Source organism: Mustela erminea, chromosome 18 (assembly GCF_009829155.1).
Source record: "Mustela erminea isolate mMusErm1 chromosome 18, mMusErm1.Pri, whole genome shotgun sequence".
Classification (NCBI taxonomy): Eukaryota; Metazoa; Chordata; class Mammalia; order Carnivora; family Mustelidae; genus Mustela; species Mustela erminea.
In genome coordinates, this window is record NC_045631.1 from 48,762,418 (window position 1) to 48,783,530 (window position 21,113).

The 21,113-nt window shown below is 40.1% G+C and overlaps 1 protein-coding gene across 6 annotated transcripts in view; it reads left to right on the forward strand.

Moving 5' to 3' along the window:
* Positions 1-21,113, forward strand: part of HELZ (helicase with zinc finger) — a 162,614-nt gene that overhangs the window by 132,668 nt on the left and 8,833 nt on the right. For 5 of the 6 annotated variants that reach the window (XM_032322670.1, XM_032322674.1, XM_032322671.1 and 2 more), the window contains 4 exons: positions 763-1,333; positions 1,738-1,978; positions 3,197-3,713; positions 20,703-20,955. In XM_032322670.1, the coding sequence (XP_032178561.1) occupies positions 763-1,333; positions 1,738-1,978; positions 3,197-3,713; positions 20,703-20,955 (1,582 nt within the window). Of the gene's footprint in view, positions 1-762; positions 1,334-1,737; positions 1,979-3,196; positions 3,714-14,177; positions 14,584-20,702; positions 20,956-21,113 lie in introns of those variants that run through there. The other variant, XM_032322675.1, reaches the window with a different exon arrangement.

Here is a 21,113-nt window from a genome sequence, read left to right on the forward strand (position 1 = left end):
GTGGCGGTCTCAGCTCTGCCACTGTGGAGAGAAAGTGGCCATAGACTGTACGTCAGCAAATGGGGGTGGCTGTGTTCCAGCAAAACTTTCACTGCAGAAATCTGGTGGGCTGGAAATGGCCTGGGGACCATCATTTGCCAGCCTTTGCTATAAGCTCTTGAGGGTACAAACTAAGTCCTCTTACTGCCTTCTTAATCTCCAGCACAAGGTCGAGTGCCCTGGGTAGGCTCTCAGTAAATGTTTGTTGAAAGAATAAATGTCAGTACCAAATAGCAAGAATTGACAATCAAACTGGTTATACAAAGATGATGATAAAGTACTTACTTATTTGTTCACTTCACAGTTGTTTAAATTGAGACAAGTCTTTTTAAAATTAATACAGATATATTTGAAGAGAGAGATGTATAAAAACAATAAAATTGAAAGGAAATGACACATTTGAATGATGGTTATCTTTCCAAGGAAGAAAGTGTGAAATTAGAAATAATGTTTTTTAAAAGAATGGAAGTGGGTATGTTAATAAGATGGCAATATCTCTTCTTATGACTCAAATATAATATGCTTTTTTTTTCCTGTTTCATCTTTTCTAATTTAAAAAATACTTATCCCCTCACTTGATTGTCAGAAGGTGATTGGGCCCCTGCTCTGAGCTGTGACTGGTAACAATCTATCCTACCCTGTAGATGTGCTAGGGGTGGAAAGGTGGAGAGCCACAGGACCCAGATCTTCCATAGTTAAGAAAGACTTCTTATTTTTTTCTAGATTGATTTGGAATCAAATCCACAGAACAGAAGTCCTGAGTCGCGTCCTGGTGTTGTTTATCCCAATACCAAATTTCATCGCAAAGATAATCTCAACCCGAGACACATAAATCTTCCTCTCCCGGCTCCCCACGCACAGTATGCCATCCCCAGTCGTCATTTTCATCCCCTTCCCCAGCTACCCAGACCACCGTTTCCGATTCCGCAGCAGCACGCCCTGTTAAATCAGCAGCAGAGTAATTTGCCTGAACAACCAAATCAGATGCCACCCCAGCCAAATCAGGTAGTCCCGCCGCCGAATCCGCTGAACCAGCTGACTCCGCAGCCGCCGCCTCAGCTTTCTCCTGCCTATCAGGCAGGACCCAACAGCGCTTTCTTTAATAGCGCCGTGTCTCACCGCCCGCAGTCCCCACCCACAGAGGCTGTGATCCCCGAGCAGCAGCCGCCTCCCATGCTGCAGGAAGGCCATGGTCCTCTGCGAGCCATCGCACAGCCCGGCCCCCTCCTTCCGTCACATCTGAGTAACTTCACTGATGAGAACCCCCCAGGATTGCCTGTAGGGGAGGCTTTAGGTAAGTTCTCCTGTCACTGCGGGACGTGACAAAGTCAGAGATTATTTCCTTAAATTTGCATGTACTGTGCAATATTAATTTGGGTCAGGATTGATTCAGTTCTTCAAACAGTGGCAGCAAAAATCAGTCGCTTAGTGTGACAGGCAGAACCTTGTTCCAAACGCTGTTTGCTGTCGAGCATCCAGGTGATGCCAGTCTCCGGGATCACGTAGGTAAGGAAGAACCTCGCCACCATTACCATGACCTTAGTTACGGGCAAATTTAGGAAATACCCAAAATGGTGGGCATTTCTTTGTCTCTGTGAAGAAAATCTGGTTGTAAAAACACTTGAGTAGCTTGAAACCCCAAATGAACCCGAAACCCCAAAGGCATGAAAATTTAAACTCTTCCCAAATATCTTGCAGATCGTATGCACGGGAGTGTAGCGCTAGAAACACTAAGGCAGCAGCAAGTGCGGTTCCAGCAGTGGAACGAGCATCACGCCTATCTCAGTCAGGGCAGTATTCCGTACCCGCACCATCACCGCCCACATCCGCACCTCCAGCACCTTCCTCAGACGCCTATCGGATTGCATCAGCCCCCAGTGAGAGCAGAGTGGAAGCTCCCCAGCAGTGCCGAAGATGAAGCAGAAACCACAGACTCCAGGTACTTCCGCAGAGTAAACATAGCCTCGGAAGCATGGCCCACACCCCCTCCCCCGACACACTGTGTTCTTCCTTGGGTGTCGTCCTTTTAGCCTCAAGTTGGGGTATTGTCCCAAAGATGCTGCATGCTGGCCTTCTAGGCACATGGTACACAGTTCTAATGATTGATTCTAAAAGGTAGAGAATCGTTTAGAAGTAACTGGGGCAAATCTGGGTATGGACAGTCCGTTGTGGATTGAAAATTAATGTGGCCCCTTGCTTTGTGGCTCTCCTGAGAAAAATAGACTGTCGCTGTATGTTTTTCCTACTCAGTAGTCATACATGAATGGACACAGAAGTAAGTTAAAAATGTTAAAAATGAGAAGTTTGTCATCAGTTTTTTTCCCCTGCCTGCACAGAATTCTGTCTTTTTTAACTGTAAACGTTTATGAGTGTTCAGTCCTTAGTGCAAACTTGTTTTTATGGGCAGTGTCATGTGACTGCAGTGAAGTGTTTCCTGATCCCTCTGAACAAGGCCCACCACAATGGTGACTTTTCGTAACCGCCAGTTATCAAAGACATGTAGACGCAAGGACAATTTTTTTTTTTTTTTAAGACTTTGTTTATTTATTTGAAAGAGAATGAGAGAGAGAGCAAGCAAGAGGCAGGGAGTGGCAGAGGGAGAAGCAGACTTTCTGCTAAGCAGGGAGCCTGATGCGGGACTCCCAGGACCCCAGGATCATGACCTGAGCCGAAGGTGGTTGTTTAACCGACTGAGCCACCCAGGTGCCTGAGACAAGGACAGTTTTTAATGCCAAGGGAAAAGAAAGAAATCAGGTACTTGGACATATTTAGTGCCTCCCACTCAGCATCTATTGCCTGTTAATGATCACTTTTTTTTTTTTTTGAAGACTATTTATTTATTTGAAAGAGAGAGAGAGCCTACATGTGCAAGCGAGGGGGAGAAGCAGAGGGAGAGGGACAAGCAGACTCCACACTGAGCGTGGAGCCCAACATGGGGCTTGATCCTGAGATCCTGAGCTGAAACCAGGAAAGAGTCCGACCAAATGAGCCACCCAACTGCCCTTTGATGCTCACTTTTGAGATTAATTAATGTTAATTCTAACGAAGTATTCTGATTTTGTCTGTAAAAATTAACATGTGTAGTTGACTAAAGCTCTCCTTGATGTGACAGAGCTTTTTTGTTTTCTTTTCCTCATATTTCATCGTCTTTATGTAGGTTTCAAGACTTAATCAGAGAACTGTCTAATCGTGATCAAAGTGAAACACGGGAACTAGCTGAAATGCCACCACCTCAATCAAGACTTTTGCAATATAGACAAATTCAGACTAGGAGCCCACCAGCAGTCCCATCTCCCCCATCCAGCACAGACCACAGTAGCCACTTTTCTAACTTTAATGACAACAGCAGAGACATTGAAGTAGCCAGCAACCCAGCATTTCCACAGCGCCTACCGCCCCAGATATTCAGCTCGCCTTTCTCGTTGCCATCTGAACACCTTGCCCCTCCTCCCTTGAAATACCTGGCACCTGACGGAGCATGGACTTTTGCTAACTTACAACAGAATCACCTAATGGGGCCGGGTTTTCCCTATGGCCTACCTCCATTGCCGCACAGGCCACCGCAAAACCCTTTTGTACAAATACAGAATCATCAACATGCTATTGGTCAAGAGCCATTTCACCCATTGTCATCTCGAACAGTATCTTCTTCTTCGCTCCCTAGCTTAGAAGAGGTAAATATCTTTCTTTTCCTTTTTTTCCTTTTGGGATTAAATTTTTGTGAAAAGTAATCGCATATATTGATTTGATGAGCATGGTGAACAGGTCTTACTGAATTTAAAAGTCTTTTCAAGATAATCTTTTCTTGGAATTTATTTTAATTTGTCCGTTTATTGTGGTATTTCAGGCTTTGTAGAATCATCATTATTGTTGAAACATGCCCCTTAGATTCTTTTGTTGCTGTTTTAGAACATTCAACATCTGATTGACCTGAGGAGGCAGCTTTTTGTTCAGTCTAATCTGGGCAAATGGTTTCTGGTGATTGGTCTTTTTACTTAAGTTACATTTGTCAGTTATAAATGTGTTAATTAAGCCTTAAGTAGACGCTGGCTTTTTCAGCCAGGGGTGAATTCCTAGTGCGGTGCTTCTCCTGGCACTCACTCTGGTGCTTTCTCACTTAACCTGGGGCAGTTGAGACGTGTTAGTACTGATTCCCGAGTGTCAGAATGGGCGGTGTATTTAACGTGGAATCCACTCTGCTCAACTAGGCATTTTAAGGTAAACTGGATTTTTATCTTAAAATAGTTAGGTATTTCTAGGGAGCATCTATATGGACCTTCACTGATATGAAAATCCTACTAATCCCAGGTATAAATCTTTCAAAATGGTACCACTGATGTAGACTATAAACATGTTGTCTAGCTGGCCCCCTTAAGTTTGCAGTGATTAAAGATGGGAATGTAGAAAGCTGGTTGTGGTCCTTATCAATCGCACATGTCTACTTATTAAAATAGGGTAAACATTTACAACTTTGATACGTGAAAGATATCTTTTTGACATTAGCTTTATTTTGGCTGTTCCTTGTTGATTTCTAAAGGCTTTTAAAAATAATTCTTGTGTTTTGCAGATTTTTCTGCTGTACCTGCTGATTAAAAAGTCAGGTTTTGATAGGGATGGTTCTGTATCTTATTTGTAGAGTTTTGGAGGTAATTTGTTTAAGTAGTTCCAGTAGGTATTGTTCGGCTCATCTGGTTTAATAACTGTTATGCAAACAACTTACCTGCCACCTTGGGCTCCTAATACAAATTGTAAGCATAAAATGAATTGGTATCTGTATATATGTATTGTGGGGATCTCGAAATTTGGAACCATACTTTTAAAGATTTGACACATATCTGACATTTCAAGTTATAACAGAGGGGCTTAACAGCTAAGTGGTAATGTAATTTTCATTTAGATGGTGTTTTCTATATTTACCTGTGTAGTTATTTCTGATAAAATTCATATAACAAAAAATTCACCATTTCGACCATTTTAAGGTACTATTTAGTGGGTTTTAATACATATACAATGTCGTGTAGCTGCTCTCTTAATTCCAGATCATTGTTGTCGCCCAGAGAGAAGCCTCTAACTGTTAAGTAGTTGCTCCCTAATCCTCCCTGCCTCCCATTCCTAGTAGCTCATAATCTACTGTCTGTCTCTGTGGAGACATTTTATATAACTGGAATCATCCAAAATGTGGCCTTCTGAGTCTGGCTTTTCCCTTTAGCGTGTTTTTGAAGCTCGTGCCCATTGTAGCACGTGTCAGTACTTCATTCCTTTCCATGCCTGAGTTATATTCCACTGATGGATTTGCCACCATTTGTTTATCTCTTCATCGATTGATGGGTACTTGATTTGTTTCTGTTATTTTGCTATTATGAGTAGTGCTACCGAACAAGTTTTTGTGTGAAAGCTTATTTTTTGTTCTTTTATTTATGTACCTAGAATTCCTGGGTTGTCTGGTAACTCTATGTTTGAGGAGATGTCAGGCTGTTTTCCACAGGGCCTTGTACCATTTTTACATTCCCAGTAGTGATGTATGAGGGTTCCAGAATTTCCTTTTAAAAAAAAAAAATGATAGCCATTTAGTGGGTGTATAGTTCTATCTCTGTGGCTCTGATATGCATTTCTCTAAGGACTAATGATGCTGAGCGTCACCGTATATGTATCTTCTTTGCAGAAATGTACATTCAAATCCTTTACCCATTTAAAAAAAAATGGTTGGTTGCCTTTTTGTTACAGAGCTTTGTAAGAGGTTCTAAATACCTTCTGGGTACTTGATTCTTATCACACATAAGATTTACCGTATTTTCTCCTTCGGTAAGCTTGTCTTTTCACCTTCTTAATAGTATCCTTTTATACACAAAAGTTTTTAGTTTGGGAAAAGTCCAATTTATCTGTTCTTTGTCATTGTTGCTGTTCTTGTTACTGTGGTTTTGATGTCATACCTGAGAAACTGTTGCCTAATCCAAAGTCATGGAGATGTATGTCTACCTTCCTTAATTTTATAGTTTTAGTTTTTACATTGAGTTCTTTGACCCTTTTTGAGTTAGTTCTTGTGTGTTATATAAGGTGATGACAGATCCATTATTTTGCATGTTGGTTATCCAGTTTTCTCAGCACCAGTTATCGAAAAGACTTTTTGTCCATTGAATGGTCATGGCAACCTTGTCAAAAATCAGTTAACCGTAGATGTTTGGGATTACTTGTAGGCTTTCAATTTGTTCATTATTGTCGATGTCCTTATTCTCTACTGCACTATCTTGTATACTATATCTTTGTAGTGAGTTTTGTATTTGGAAGTATGGTGTTGTACTTTGTTCTTTTTCAAGATTGTTTTGACTGTTCTGGGTCTCTTGAATTTCTATATGAAATTTAGGATCAGTTTGTAAATTTCTGCCAAAAAAACCCCCCAAAACCAGCTGGAATTTTAAGAGAGATTGCTTTAAATCTGTAGATTAAGTTGAAGACTATTGTCATCTTAACAACATTAAGCCTTCTGGTACCTGAACATGGGGTATCTTTACATTTATTTAGGTCCTTTAAAATTTTTCTTTAACAGCATTTTGTAATTGTCCAAGTATAAGTCTCACACTTCTATCTTGAAGTAGTTTACTCTTTTTTTTTTTTTTTTTTAAAGATTTTATTTATTTACTTGACAGAGAGAGATGACAAGCAGGCAGAGAGGCAGGCAGAGAGAGAGGAGGAAGCAGGCTCCCTGCTGAGCAGAGAGCCCGATGCGGGGCTCGATCCCAGGACCCTGAGACCATGACCTGAGCCGAAGGCAGTGGCTTAACCCACTGAGCCACCCAGGCGCCCCAGTAGTTTACTCTTTTAACTGCAATTGTAAACAGAATTGTTCTCTTAATTTCAGTTTTGAATTGTTCATTACTAGTGTACAGAAATACAATTATATACTTATTATATATCTGCAAATTTGCTGAACTGTTAATTAGCTCTAATAGATTTTTTGTGGATACCTTGGGATTTTTTTGTTTGTTTGTTTTTTCGTATAGAAGAAAATGTCTGCGAATATATCTTTGTTCTTCCTTTCTAATCTGGTTGTGTTTTCTATTTCTTGCCTAATTGCCCTGGCCAGAACTGTAGTATAATGTTTAAAGTACTTATTTGGTAAATTAGAGAAAAGCAAGTATATCAAGGGTGAGGTTTTCAAATTTCCTTGTGTTTTTGATTTCTGATTTCATTCCTTTGTGGTTGGAGAATATAGTTTCTGTAATTTTAATCTATTAAAATTTATTGAGATTTGTTTTATGGTCCAACATACTGTCTTTCCTGGAGAATGTTTCAGGTGCATTGGAAAACCACGAGTATTTTGTTCTTGTTGGTTGGAATGTTCTGTAGTTGTGTTAGGTCTGTTTGGTTTGTATTTTTCAAATTTTCCGTTTGCTTTGGATCTCTCTCTGTCTAGGTTTTATATCTCCTACTGAAAGTAGGGTGTTGAAATCTCTCAACTACTAATGTTGGATCTTCTGTTTCTCCCTTTCAGTTCTGTCAGTTTATGCTTCATGTATATTGGGGCTCTGTGGTTAGGTTTATACATGTTTATAATTGTTAGGTCTTCTTGACGGATTGGCATTTTTATCGTTACATGATTTCCTTTCTCTCTTACAACAGTTTTTGTCTTGAGTATGTTTTTTTCAGATGTTTGTGTAGCCCCACAGCTCTTTTTGTTTCAGTTTGCATGTGATCTCTTTTCTCATTCTTTTGTTTTTGGATTTGGTTGTCATTTGTTTAGTGACTTCTCTGATCTAATATAAAAAATAATAGTAAATTAATTAAAAATTCTGAACCAATTACATATTTATTTTTTATTATTTTTTTAAAATATTTTGATTATTGGGGTGCCTGAGTGGCTCAGTGGGTTAAAGCCTCTGCCTTTGTCTCAGGTCATGATCCCAGGTCCTGGGATCGAGCCCCACATCAGGCTCTCTGCAGAGAGCTTGTTTCCTCCTCTCTCTCCCTGCCTGCCTCTCTGCCTACTTGTGATCTCTGTCTGTCAAATAAATAAATAAAATATTTTTTAAAAAAAGATTTTATTTATTTACTTGACAGAGATCACAAGTAGGCAGAGAGGCAGGCGGGGCGGGATGGGGAATGATGCAGGCTCCTTGCTGAGCATAGAGCCCAGCCCGATGCAGGGCTCAATCCCAGGACCCTGGGATCATGACCCGAGCCAAAGGCAGAGACTTTAACCCACTGAGCCACCCAGGCGCCCCCTGAACCAATTTTTTAAAGTTTGTGGTTGTCATGTGTCACCTCTGAAGTCTTTATGCTGTTAGCTTCATGGTCAACTAATCATCACGCAGAGATGCCCTTAAATGCCCAGGACTAAAAACATGGCCCAGTTTTTGCAGAAGTGTCTGAGTGTGCATTTGGGTGCAACCCCCACACTCAGCCAGGCAGTTACATCTTCGCCTTAGTCCTAGCTTCCTGCCTCCGCAGAGCCTCCAGATCAGCCAGAGGTAGGAACTTTTCAGGTCTTTTCTGAGCAGGTACACAGCATGTGTGTGGCCTTTTAGATTCCCAGGGATGTGTCAGAGCTCCTGAAAGCCCTTACTTCCTAAGCATCTCATTCCTCGCCTTTCCTCTGAAGCTTTTGGTTAGTCTGCTGTTCTGTCCAGCTGTTAGTCCTTTGTGTCAGGCAGCAGTGGCTAAAACCTTTGCCTATGAATGTTTTTGATACGGCCCTCTTAGTGCTGGTGGAGTTCTCAGACAAGACAGGGCAAGGGTTTTTGAGCCAGTCTTCCAGGGACCACCAGGTCACAACAAAGAATTACACGTCTTTGAGAATGAAGCCTGTTCTGCACTGTCTGGTCCTGGGGCTGGAAATGCCAAGTCTTACTTATATTCAAGGCCACCATTGAGCTGGAGGGAAGGGTTTGGGAACCAGAGTAAGTTAAAGTACCAGAGAGCTCACTACTTACTGAATTTTCCATTTTTCTTGATGAACTGCTCTCTTGGTTGCTGTAAGCTTTAATTTATCAAATTTAAGAAAGTTGATGGTGACAGTTTTGCCAATTTTTTCATTGCTTTATCGAGCGATGGGCTTTGGAATTACTTACCTCCGCCATTTGTACCAATACCTCTTGTGATTTTTTTTTAAAAAAGATTTTTATTTATTTGTGAGAGAAAGAGAACATGTACACACAAGCGCTGGGGAGGGGCAGAGGGAGAAGGAGAAGCAGACTCCCCGCTGAGCAGGGAGCCCCATGTGGGGCTTGATTGCAGGACCCTGAGATCATAACCTGAGCTGAAGGCAGTCACTTAACTGGCTGAGCCACCCAGGGGCCCCTCTTATGATGATATTTATTTAACTTGCCAAATGAATTCATAATATGTGGAGGAGACAATGTGCCAAAGGCTTTATAGGGTTCTATAAAGATTTGTACTTTACCGTATAATACTCAGTACTGAATAATGTACTTTAATCTTTGATGTATTTAAGTATTACTTAGTTTTGGAATTTTAAGTTCTTTTTACCTTCAGGCTCTTAACATTTGATACTACTGTTTAGCTGTGTGTGAGTAAGTACCTTCAATTTTCACTGGGTCCTTAGAGTAAAATTACTTTTGCAGAACTATTTGGTCACCTTTATTTTGATGCCTAAGATTCTCTTAATGATGACTAACTTGGAACACTGAAAAAGAATACCTTGACAAGGAAAATATTATTTCTACCATATTACAGATTTTGACTTTTTTTTCAAGTGCATTGTGATAACTTTTGTGTGTTATGTGGTACAAAATGATTTTGCATGAATCATCTCGCAGAATGAATAGTTTATATATTTGGTGTTTATTTCTGGCCTTTTAAAATAATTTCTTATATTAATGATTTAGAAAAATGTCTTATTTCCTTCTGTACTGTGAATTCTTCTATTGCTAGAAACCTTAATTGATCAATCTTATGTGAGATGAAAACATCTAGATGTTAGGTTAACAGTTAACTTGAACAGAGGTGGTTTTTCACATTCTGTTTCATTAGTATTTTCTTTTTTTAATAATTTCCATTTTCTTTTGACAAAGTACATGCTCAGCATGGAAAATGTCGCAACTAGAGATATTATATCTAATTTACTATTCAAAGATAGCTACTGTAACATTGGGCTTTTCATAGCATTCATAGAGATGAACATGCTATTTCATAGCATTCATAAAAATGAACATTAGGTGATTATTTGTTGAAACATTGTTGAAACAATTTTTTCCCTTAATTTCTGTGCTCAGTTTTATTACCCCATCAAGCCTTTCTTTCAGGCCAGGGTGCTTACATGGGATCTTGATCCTATTCTGTAGTATTTTTTGCTACTTAAAATTTTTAGAGTATTCTCATCTAGGTCTGTCTTAAATGCAGTAGGTTTTCTTCCCTAGCTTGAATGCAGCCAAAGCCCTGGCCCTCAGCCAGGCTGGGGCACTGTGGTCTGGCAGTGGTGCCAGCACCCTCTCCCAGTTCTAGTTCTTTCTGATGATGGGATAAAGAAGGGAACAGAGGGCAGAGGTGCCACCCTTACCCTGGGCCAGGTAACAGACATTCCTGATTGGAAATAGAGTGATCAGTTGCTCCAGTTTGATTTCAAATTTCAGTATAAATTGGGATTATGATTTAATGTTTCTCTGAATATTTAGCCAGTTGTCTTCATACTCGTTAAATTCCTGCATTGTCACTAAAGAGAATAGTAGCTTTCTTGTCCAATACTAATTCTTTTATAATAGCACTGTATCATGTTTGCATGTCAGCTAACCGCGGTGGGGGTGGGGAGAGACGGAATGTGAAGAGAATCAATAGAAGATAATTCTTGGCTTCAGAGCTTGCAAGGGGTCAATTTCTCATAATTTTGGCATGATTCACAATTTTTCAAGGGTAATTTTTTCTATATGAGATCTCCTACTTTGTATGACAACTTTATAACTTAACTCCTGAGTAGGACGCTCTTTTTCAGTATACACTCAGATCTGTTTCTAGACTTTCAGTTTTTCTCCTCATCTAGCTATATTTATTTTTCTGTACCAGAATTGAACTCTTTTAATTTTTCAGGCTTTGTAGTATTCTAATTTGATAGTGTAAAGTCTCTCTTACTGGGCGCCTGGGTGGCTCAGTGGGTTAAGCCGCTGCCTTTGGCTCAGGTCATGATCTCAGGGTTCTGGGATCGAGTCCCGCATCGGGCTCTCTGCTCAGCAGGGAGCCTGCTTCCTCCTCTCTCTCTCTCTGCCTGCCTCTCTGCCTACTTGTGATCTCTCTCTGTCAAATAAATAAATAAAATCTTTAAAAAAAAAAAAAAAAAAGTCTCTCTTACTGCGTTGTCCCCCCCTCCCCCGCTTCCGGGGTGGGCAGTAGAACGAAGTGATTTATCGCTTTTTCTACCATAACTCTTTGTGAACTCTTCCTCCCCCCACACAGCCCCCCACACCCAAAGAAAAACCTCTCTTGGGTTGTTCTTTTTTTGTTGTTTGTTTTTAATTACATCAAACGTGTAGCTTTAAATTAGGGGAAATTTTGTCTTTACAGATTTCTTAAACCTCTCATTTAGGAATTGGTACAGTCTTCAGTATTTTAATCCCCCTCCCCCGGCCTCTTTCCCTCCCTTCCTTTTTTATTTTCTGAGTGTTCCACTGTAAAATTCAGTAGCAGCTTCACTCCTGGGTAAATTTACATTGATTGTTCCTTGTTTTTTATTATGAGTGGAATCCTTTTTTTTCCCCATTATACTTTCCAGTTACTATATCTTGAGGGACAAATCCTCATTCTTCTTAAGCGGGCTTAGTTTTATCACACTGAAAACTTTCATTTAACATAGAACCAGCAGTACTGATCCTGGTACAGAACAAATGTTGCCAGGTAGGATGTGCCGCACTGTGAAATAGTGTGGTTAAAAGTGCTTATGAGGAATGCGTGGAAAATTCTTTTTTAAAAGCTTCGCTGGAAAACTCTCAGAATTTGAAACCGCATGCTTTTGTGTTGCAGCGGTGGTATTGTTGTGATGGCCTTCCGATGAGAACAGATGCTGTAAGTCGCTCACCTTGACCAGTGTTCAGTCAGTTGCATTTACCGATGCCATTTGAGACATGACATGTGTGCCTCTGTGATGAATCTGCTTTGAAACATCTCTTGTCTTCTTTGTTGGTTTTTGAACAAACACCTTCGACTCATCTGTTAGTTTTCATTTTTTCCTTCAAAGAGCTCTGGTTTTGAAGTTAGTCGGTAGTTTAGATTTTGATGTTGTCTGATTACCCCACGCCTTCACGCTCCCTTCTCTGGCGCCAAGTCTTGTACACATGTGGCTGATGGACATTCTGCCTGTTCTGACTTTAGAAGTGGGTGAGGACAGCTTGTGACTTACGCTGTGTAACCGGGTGGTAATAGCGCCATCTTCTTAGATCATTAATGTATGGTATCTAATAAGCCATCTGATGCACATAACAGAGACAGTTAATCAACAGATTAATAAATTAGACCTCTATTCACGCTTAAATTATCAAAGCTAATCATTTAAATGAGAAGTTCTATTTTAATGAACGTTCCTGGCACCATAGTTAATGACACTTGGAATTTTCACTAGAGCATTTAGCTCTTCCTTAGTGATTAGCTTTGATAGTATAATTCTAAATAGAGCACTAATTAACTTAGTTGTGACCTTTCCCCCAGTTATCTATTTATACATATACTTTTGAGATTTTAGCATTATATTTTGATATTTAGAAAGATCTATATCAGCACCAGCCTTATTAGAAAATGACGATCATTTGTTTAGCAACAGAACGGTTTCACGGCTCAGCGTCAAGAATGTAAACACAAATGCACGTGGAGTTGATGCCCAGCCGAGAAGCGAGGGTCTCTGACAGAATAAAATGAGCCTTTAAGCAATAAATAATGAAATTATTTAGACCCAAGAACTCTAATATGAAACTAGAGTGTTGGACATTGGTTGGGCTGCCGTCTAAAAGTAAAGGAATAATCTGATTGGGAGGAGACAGATGTAGAAGGAAGGGTGTCTTCATGAAAGAAACTGAGAACGGTGCAGAACAACAGGAAACAAAATGTGGTCAAGAAATAAGGACGAAGGGAGAGAAAGTATGGTTTATATCTTCAATTAGCCCACAGGGCCCAAGTATAGGTGGAAATCCAAAGGACATTCTCTGTTGGAATTTTTTTTCTTTTTCCCCAGACAAGGACGCTTTCTCTGAAATTTATAGCTATGGGTCCTTGTCTTTCAATGTAAATTTCATAGAAATGTCCCTCTGTGGGGGAGAAAAACTGAAATTTTAAACTCATTGCCCAGAATGCATTTTATTGTAGTCAGTTAGCATGCTGTATAGTTTTTGGATTTAAATAACTTAAATATGCTTGTATGTGGTATCACATTTGAACTGCTTTAGCAGATAAGAGCATATTTTTGATGGTTGTTAAAGTTGTTGATGGATTATGTTTGGACTTTTTTTTTTTTTAAAGATTTTATTTATTTATTTGACTGAGAGAGAGATCACAAGTAGGGAAAGAAAGGCAGAGAGAGAGGAAGGGAAGCAGGCTCCCTGCCTAGCAGAGAGCTCGATCTCAGGACCCTGGGGGGCTCGATCCGAGGACCCTGGGATTATGACCTGAGCCGAAGGCAGAGGCTTTAACCCACTGAGCCACCCAGGCGCCCGTGGACATTTTTTTTTTTTTAAAGATTTTATTTATTTATGACAGAGAAAGGTAGTGAGAGAAGGAACACAAGCGGGGGGCGGGGGGAGCTGGAGAGGGAGAAGTGGGCTCCACTCTGAGCAGGGAGCCCAATCTGGGGCTTGATCCCAGGATCCTAGAATCATGACCAAGCGGAAGGCAGATGCTTAACCAACTAAGCCACCCAGGCACCCCTGTGTTTGAACATTTTAATAAAAAAGAGTTAAGCAGCACCTGGGTGATTTAGTCAGTTGGGCATCCAACTGTTGATCTCAGCTCAGGTGTTGATCTCAGGGGTTTAAGTTCAAGCCCCACATTGGGCTTCACTCTGGGCATGGAGCCTACTTTAAAAAATAGTTACAATATATTCTCATTGAGAAGGACTCTGATTTATTGAAGACTCTTTTCAAAAACAAAACAGAACTTTGAAAGTAGTTGAGGCCTTGAAGAGCATTCATTCTCACTCCTCCTTTTTAAAGGAGACTGAGGCACCAAGATATCGAGGGACTTGCAGCTTAAGCAGTTTTACCAATTAAAGTGGATCTGAGACTCCAGACTCCCAGGCCTCCTCAGCTTCACACTGTTCTTCAGCTTTTTATGCCATGAGTTAGGTGTCTTCCTGGAAGACAATAAGTGATTGCGATTACGTGAGGTAGAGATGTGGTGGGGCGGCGAGTACCACATGATGTTCCTGGGACCAGAGAATGCAATCTTCGGCTCTATGAGGTTTTCCTTTTTGGTGGGGAGGATGAGAGGAGAGATGGTTCATTTTAGAATTCTTGATTTCCACCCCCCCAAATTCTTGATGCTTCAAAGCTCTCTGGTTCCAGCTGCTAAATGTTTGAGTGTTTAAATGATTTATTCAGAAATTTCAAATACCAGAAAATTAACTATGAGAAATGTACTACGCTTCTCAATCTTCTTCTTTTTTTTTTTTAAAGAAAGGGAGTGATGGTAGGGGGAGGGGCAGAGGGAGACAGAATTTTTTTTTTTTAAAGATTTTATTTATTTGAGAGAGAGCAAGCGAGCGAGCGACGGGAGGAGGGAGAGGGACAGGCGGACTCTGAGTTGAATGCAGAGCCTGACACAGGGCTGGATCCCATGACCCTGAGATCATGACCTGTGCTGAAATCCAGAGTTGGATGCTTAACTGACTGAGCCACCGAGGCGCCCTCATTTCTCAGTGTTCTTTAAATATAAAACAAAAATTCTCTGGCATTACCTTGTTTTTTAAAGCTAGGAAATTTGCTTAATTATGATAATTACGGTTCTTCAGAGAAAATACAAATAGTTATGAGTTAAAGGTAAACTTCTGTGGATATTTATTTCCTACCTAAGCTGACACTTCTCACTGTAGGAGGCGTTGCAGTCTGTAATGGATAACTTGACTGTTTCATATTCAAGAAGAGTAAACAAGAGCCAGATAGATTCAAGGTAGCTCAAAATGTCACAGCAGCAAATCTGACATTTCTCTCTTAGATGTAATATTACATTCATTCTAGTACCTCTTCTATTACCTTGTGTTTGGATGTAGGAAAATAATACTGCTTGGTGGGAAGATACTATTTGCAAATTTTAAGTACCTTCGCCTGTGAGCTGCTTCTGATGGTATTTTTTCTTTATTTAGAACTAAATTGATGTTAATGCACTTTGCTACAAAGTCACATTCATTTCAGTATACCTTTCTTTTAAGAAAAACAGTAACAAAACCCAGAGAGAAATGTACCACGGTTTGAAAAATTAAGATAAATTTTGCTTCTATTGTTATGATTGAATCTTATAAACCTAATGTTGACATTAAAGTTGTTTTTAAAATTATGCTTAGATAATGTATTTTATTTTAAAAATAATTCCTTTAAAATGACATAAAAGGAATAATGTAGAGTGTCAGTTGTCTGGACAAGGGAATGATGGTGGCTTGGATTATGATGTAGCTGCAGAATGTGAGATGTATATTAAGTCAAGATCTATTTGTAGTTAAAATCTACAGGAATGGGGCACCTGGGTGTCTCAGTCGTTAAGCATCTGCGTTTGGCTCAGGTCATGATCCCAGGGTCCTGGGTTTGAGCCCTGTATCGGGCTCCCTGCTCAGTGGGGAGCCTGCTTCCTCCTCTCTCTCCGCCTGCCTCTCTGCCTACTTGTGATCTCTCACTCTCTGTCAAATAAATAAATAAAATCTTAAAAAAAAAAAAACCTACAGGAATTCCAGATGGGTTAGATATTATTAAGATGAAATGAAATAAAATAATCTGTTTCTTATTTCTACTAGCCACATTTCAATTGCTCAGTAGCCACATGTGGCTAGAGGTCACCTTATTGAACGGTGAGGGTACAGAACATCTCCATCATCACAGAAAGGTCTTACAGACAGCAGTGCTCTAGAGAAAGACTCATATCCTTCAGCTCTTTGAAATTGTCTTACATTGTATTTTTGATAATGTTCTATCATCTCTTTTCTCTGTGTCTCTTTCTAAAGCATTTGTTAGACCTCCTGGACTCTCCATATCTTTTTTGGTCCTGTCATATTTTGGTATCTTTGTATTTTTTCTTACTTTCTGAAAGATTTTTTAAAATTTAATTTTATCTACAAACCCTCCTATTGCATTTTATATTTGAGCCCACAAATGTTTTAATTTCCAGGAGTTCTTTATTCTCAACTTTTCCTTTTTCATAATGTCTTACTTTTGTTTTTATAAACATAATGCCTTTTTCGAGGAAACCAGTTGAGGGTTTGTTGTTATTGTCTTATTTTAGAATTTTAGTAAGAACTAAAATAATATTCCAAAAATATTTTTAAAACATTGTTGTTACTTTTTTTCCTCTGGGCCTCCCTTTTTTTCTGTTTGCTTACCTATGACCATCTTTTGTGCTGAAAACTCTCCTTAAATGTCTAGTAACCTTCAATTGTCTATGTCACTAACGAGCGACTTGGGAGTTTTATTCGCGTCTCAGGACTTACTGCCTGGCAGGCTTTTCCCTGGGGATCTTTTAATGCTTGAATTCCTCTGGTGGTTGGGGGAATGCAGAGTGAGACCAGCTGTTCAGCTGCACCGACTTTCATTTAACACCCCCCCCCCCAATTTTATCCCTTCATTTTTCATGGTAGCTGGTGTTTCTGAGGCTTGAGCCTCTGTGGAATTCTGCAGGGTGAATTGGTTCTCATCTTAGTTTGTGGCTCTAACTCCATGCTTCTTTCACAGATACTCTTCCTCCATTGAGTCTCCATATAGCCCAGAAATTGTGTCCTTTATTAATGCTGGTCATTTGGTCCTGATTGTTGTGGGTCTTTTATATTAATTTATTATTATTTTAGTGGAGTCTTGGGCCAGTCTCCCCCACTAACTGGGAATCATGCCTTTAAAAAAAAAAAAATACTGTTTTATAATTTATCAAGTCCTTTTTTTAAAAAAAAGATTTTAAGATACTACCCCCCCCAAAAAACCCACAAAGCCACATACATTTAATATAATACAATATCTGTGATGTATAAAATCTCTTAGCAAACTAGAAATAGAAATTCCTCAGCCTGTTAAAGAGCACCTGTAAAAATCCTACAGCTATCATCATATTTAATGGCAGAGATTGAATACTTTCTCTCTAAGACTAGGAGCAAGATAAAATGTCCACTCTCAACACTCCTATTCAACATTGTACTGGAAATCTTAGCCAAAGCAATATGGCAAGAAAAAGAAATTGAAGGCATGGGGATTGGAAAGGAAGACATAAAACTCTCCCTATTCAAGGATGACAGGATTATCAATGTGGGAAAGCCCAAGGAATCTATCCAGAAAACAAACCAACAAGAATCCTCTACTAATATGAATATAACAAGGTTTCAGGGTATAAGATCAACACACACAAATCAATCTCATTTCTATATACTAGCAATATATAATTGGAAACCAAAATGTACAAGTCAATATCCTTTACAATAGCTTAAAGAAAAATGAAATACTTAGATATAAATCTAACAAAAACTGTACAAATCTGACGCTGAAAACTACAGAACTGCTAAAATGTAGTTTATTTGGTATATGAACCAATTTTTTCACTTGTCATCAAGATTTCTGTCTCTTTACTCAGATTCCTTTGAGGATAGATTCGAAAGTAGCAAATCATATTTTCATGCATTACCTTCATCTGTGTGTACCAGCAGACTTTTTAAAAACAATTTCAAGTTTTGGTTCCTTTTCTGACAGAAAGGATCAATCATATTTATGATGTGATTTGAAATTGAATTTTGTATTTCATCTGCACATTCATCTTTGTCAATAGCTGCTTAGGAGCTCTTATAATAAGTATGTTACACAGTACTTCCACAGTTCCTGCTGTGCATGTCAACTGTGATTTTTTTTTGGATTTCAGTTGAATGATACAAATGATACACATTTTCTGAAAAGCTTAATTGAGTATTGTCTCCTTTCATTTCAGCTTTCCCTCACTTTCTGATTTTTAGTTTTCCTCATTTAAGCTTTGTGGTTTATGTGTATCTGTTCATCGTAAAAAGATGTTTTGTTTCTACTACCAGCATACATATGCTTAGTATTTAATGCAAAAAGGCTTGTAAAGCTAATGCCTGAAATTTATATAAGTTTATTTAGTGTTCAGTATCACCAGGGTATATTTGATTATCATAACCTCTTCTTTCTGAGGCCTTAACAGATGTTAGTTTTGTATTTACATATTCACATGTAAAGACTTTAGAATGTGATTCCCGGCAGATTGTGACTGGGCTTATTACTAAATACTCTGGGCATGGTGATACAAAGAAACACTTCATTTTGATTCTAGGAGCTGATGATCTTGGTGACAACCCTTGATAAAGAAGACACATTGCACAGGCTATTGTAATCAGTCATTCAGGGATTACCTAGCCCTAGGGAAAGTGAAGCAGTTTAGGAGGGTTGGTTATTCTACCGAACATCATAATTTAATCATCAAATATGCTGATTAAATTCACAGGTGGCAGTTATATTCTAGAAAACTGGAACCACATTCAGAATGATCTTGATCACTGAAAACATTCTCTTAAAACAGAGCAAAATTAAAGGTGAATTTCGATATTATACTTAAGGACAGAAGAAATAAAGATAGACGAAAAAAAGAACTAGCCAGATGGAAGGATAACTCTTGCCTTTGCCATCCAGTAACTAAAGTTTAGAAATGAAGAAACAATCTGGAAACTCATCATTTAATAGTGAGAAAGTTGCTCTCCTCCTGTCCTTTCCTGCCTTCTGAACAAGGGCAGACAGTCCAAGCCCATTCCCTCTCCTGCCTTATATCCTAGTGATTCATCTGGGATGACTTGACCCTCACAGTGCTTATATCCAGTGTCTTTTGTTTAGTTGGCTTGAGAATATCAGTTTGCTGCTGTTTTATATTCCCAGCAAACATCCTGTGATTACTGTGCTAATTCATCTCTCTCTCTCTCCTTTGTAATCTAATCTCCTGTTCCTGATTTCCAGTTACTGCTAACGACAGTGGCAAAAGACAGATTCCTCAGAACCATAGTGATCACAAGCTAAATAATAAATGTTACAGTTGGGGAGGCGGGAGAGGAGTGCAATAGTCCGTCAGTCTCATTCCATCATTTAAGGTCTACGTGGGGTCTTATCTTTATATGTTTATTAAAACACTTGTATGACAACAAACCCTTCCTATGTGCCGGGAACAGTGCTTAATGCTGTGCATGCTGAACTCATTTAGTTCTTACAACAGTCCTAAGAGGTAGGTCCAGTGGGTAACAAAGCTCCGTTTACAGATGAAGTTCCCAAGAGGTCGGGCCACTTGCCCAGGTGACAGTGCTGGCTGGTAAAACGCATCCTGAAGTCTAACAGTCTGGCTCCAGGCTGAGGCTGCAGACCTCACCGCCCCTCATGCGGCCTTGCCACCAAGACAGAGGCGGAGTGTTGGTCACAGCAATGAGGCAGGAGGGAATCGGAGAGTCCGTGGGCAACGGTAAAAAATCTTGAAATGGCTGGCTGGTGGCTCTTGTTGAGAGCATTAAAGGGATCTGGGCTGTGCAGTTTAGCGAGGAGAAAATACAAGGAGTAAGTTAGTTGGGTTTCAGATGTATAAAGGATGTTTTATTTGAGAGAGAGAGAGAGGCCAAGAGCACAAGTGGGGGAAAAGGGAAAGAGATTGTCTCCTCCAATGCGGGGCTTGGTCTCATGACCCCAAGATCATGACCTGAGCTGAAACCAAGAGTCAGATGCTTAACTGACTGAGCTACCCAGGTGCCCTAAAGGAATTTTGAAAGAAAGATTATATTTATTTACTGGAGAGAGAGAGAGAGAGATCGCGCATGCGCACACACATGAGCAGAAGGGAGGGGCAGAGGGAGAGGGAGAAGTGTGGCCCAAGATGGGGCTGGATCCCAGGACCCTGGGATCATGACCTGAGCTGAAGGTAGACGCTTAACCGACTGAGCCACCTAGGTGTGCCCCTTAAGGAATTTTTTGAAGAAAATAATGTTCTGTATCAGTTGAAGACTGTATGTGAAAGGATGCACAGAGAGTGAGCCCAATCAGGAGCGCTTCACGTGCGGTTGGGGGAGTCATGTCTTGCCATCAAGTCTACGGAATAATAAATCGGAAGAAGTCGAGAATGGGTTACTGTTCAGGGCGGCTATGGTTCAGTTGACTGTGATGTAGCAGATACCTTTCTTCGTTCTTAATCTTATGTTACCTAAGATGGCAATAGAGTTTTAGAACCAAAGACAGGTAGTTGAGCTCTATATCTTACAGATAAGAAAACAGAAAGTAGACGTGTGTTGTCCTAGGACTGCCTGCTAAGGGTCAGAACTGAGTTTTGAACCCAGGTTTCCTGAACACTGTGTCCAGAGCTCAGGCTGCTTTTCCGGGCAGGGTGGTAGGGAGGGGGTCATCGTCACAGAGGATAGTATTTTGAGCATTGCTGTTTAATACAGTGCGATTGCCATGTACCGAAGAGGGGAGGGGGTGTAGGTTTCACTGATTTATGAAATGCCCTTTTTCTTTGTGTAGTATGAACCCAGAGGACCTGGTCGGCCCTTGTACCAAAGAAGAATCTCATCTAGCTCAGTCCAGCCTTGTTCTGAAGAAGTAAGCACTCCTCAAGACAGTCTTGCTCAGTGTAAAGAGCTTCAGGACCATAATAACCAATCTTCTTTCAACTTTTCATCCCCGGAGTCCTGGGTAAACACCACCTCATCTGCCCCCTATCAGAACATTCCGTGTAATGGATCCAGCAGGACAGCTCAGCCCAGAGAGTTGATCGGTAAGATGGAGTTGGTGGGTTCTTCAAACCGCAGTCGTAACTGTCCACTCCCGGATGCTGGAGTCCTTCTTCCGCTCCTCCAGCCCCTGTTGACACTATTTTCTTGGGATATGATCGGATGCTCATAGCTCATGGGTGTGTCTCAGGCGTACGGTGTT